This window comes from Penaeus monodon, chromosome 32, assembly GCF_015228065.2.
Source record: "Penaeus monodon isolate SGIC_2016 chromosome 32, NSTDA_Pmon_1, whole genome shotgun sequence".
Taxonomy (NCBI): domain Eukaryota; kingdom Metazoa; phylum Arthropoda; class Malacostraca; order Decapoda; family Penaeidae; genus Penaeus; species Penaeus monodon.
Genome location: NC_051417.1, coordinates 32,916,179 through 32,917,636, shown reverse-complemented (window position 1 = coordinate 32,917,636; position 1,458 = coordinate 32,916,179). Strand labels below are relative to the sequence as shown.

At 37.3% G+C, this 1,458-nt stretch overlaps 1 protein-coding gene across 1 annotated transcript in view; it reads right to left on the bottom strand.

The window, feature by feature from the left end:
* Positions 1-1,458, bottom strand: part of LOC119593827 (heat shock protein 75 kDa, mitochondrial-like) — a 35,708-nt gene that overhangs the window by 18,405 nt on the left and 15,845 nt on the right. The window contains exon 4 of the mRNA XM_037942857.1: positions 240-403. Coding sequence (XP_037798785.1) covers positions 240-403 — 164 coding nt within the window. The remainder of the gene's footprint in view (positions 1-239; positions 404-1,458) is intronic.

Below are 1,458 nucleotides of genomic sequence, written 5' to 3'. Positions count from 1 at the left end.
AAAAAAAAAGCTTTTCCTTCTAAAATAAAGGGGATTGAGAAATCTGGTGAGGTCAGTCTAGCCTTATACAGCCATCTACAAAAACAAAATTCACAATAGGATAATTCTCACAAATCTAAAAAAAATAATTAACATTTACAAGACCATATTAGACCTGCAAATGTACACAAAGATAAATAAAAAAACAAACAAAAACTGAATGAGCGTAGAAGGTAATAAAAACGACTAATCAAACTTACCCGTCTGACGACCAACAGTAGCCGGTGCTGCCAGGAAGACGGGACTTCGTGTACACTTCAACCTTGTCGGCAACCATGAAAGCAGAGTAAAAACCTACACCAAACTGACCGATAATACTCTGGGGGTCTGCACCACCTCCCTCCTGAAGCTGCTGGATGAAGGCCTGGAAAGGAAAACAGAAAGAATTAAACTATATTTCTTGATCTATAAAAAGACCCAAGAAAATAACATGAAGAGACCTTCCTTGACAAATATGGCTCGCGTTAATAGAGAAAACAGCTAATGCCCTTGTCACGACTTGTGCAACAAACACCCATTAGTTGTGGAATTAAGTTCCTGGTAATATTGTGATAGTGACATTCTTATCTGTAAAACCCTTCAATTAGCATTTCATGTATGGTAACAGAATAATGCATTTTGAATTTCAATCAAAAACTTCACCATACAACATACTCAGATTAGGCCTATTAGATTTTTTTTTGGAAATCTATATCACCACTGAAGCAAATATGCCAATAAGAAATATTTTCAACATGACATACTTTTTGGGCCAATAAAGTGCTAAATAAATACAAATAAATCTTTTGTTTTGCTGAAATTAGGCAATCTGGAAAACACAAAATATAACTTGATATCAGTAAGTTTTGTGATAAAAAAAAAGACTTGCCAACCCTATTTCTCTTAACAAAGTTGAGAGTATTTATATCAGGTAGTGTCGTATTCCCAGTCTTGAAAACCTCCTCTGCTTTTGCAATATTACCCCTTTTTTGTACTGCTTCTACCTGTCAAACCTAATGAATAACTATGAAAAATTGAAAAATTTACTAAAACTCTTTCCTTCCATTCTGATCTACTGCCCAAAAGAGACCATCATGAATAGTACATCAACATCTACGGAGAAAGGAATAGTATTAATGCATTTGTAGACACCCATACATAGGCACTGTATGAAATGAAGTCTCTCTCTTGGCCTCTTCCCGAGTGCTAGGAACTGTTTGTGGCCTAATCCAGAGGCATCTGTGTGGCCTGAACTCCCAAATACTGGATCAGCACTTGGGCAACTTAGCCCAGCAAGCTACTGAGCACACATAATGCAACATGCGAATGAGGAGGGCATGAGCATACAAGGGTGCTCTCAGACCAATTGCCCGACAATGCATTGATACGTTTGCCTCAGTGCACTATACCTCATAACTGTAGCATATCAAAGAGGCCATT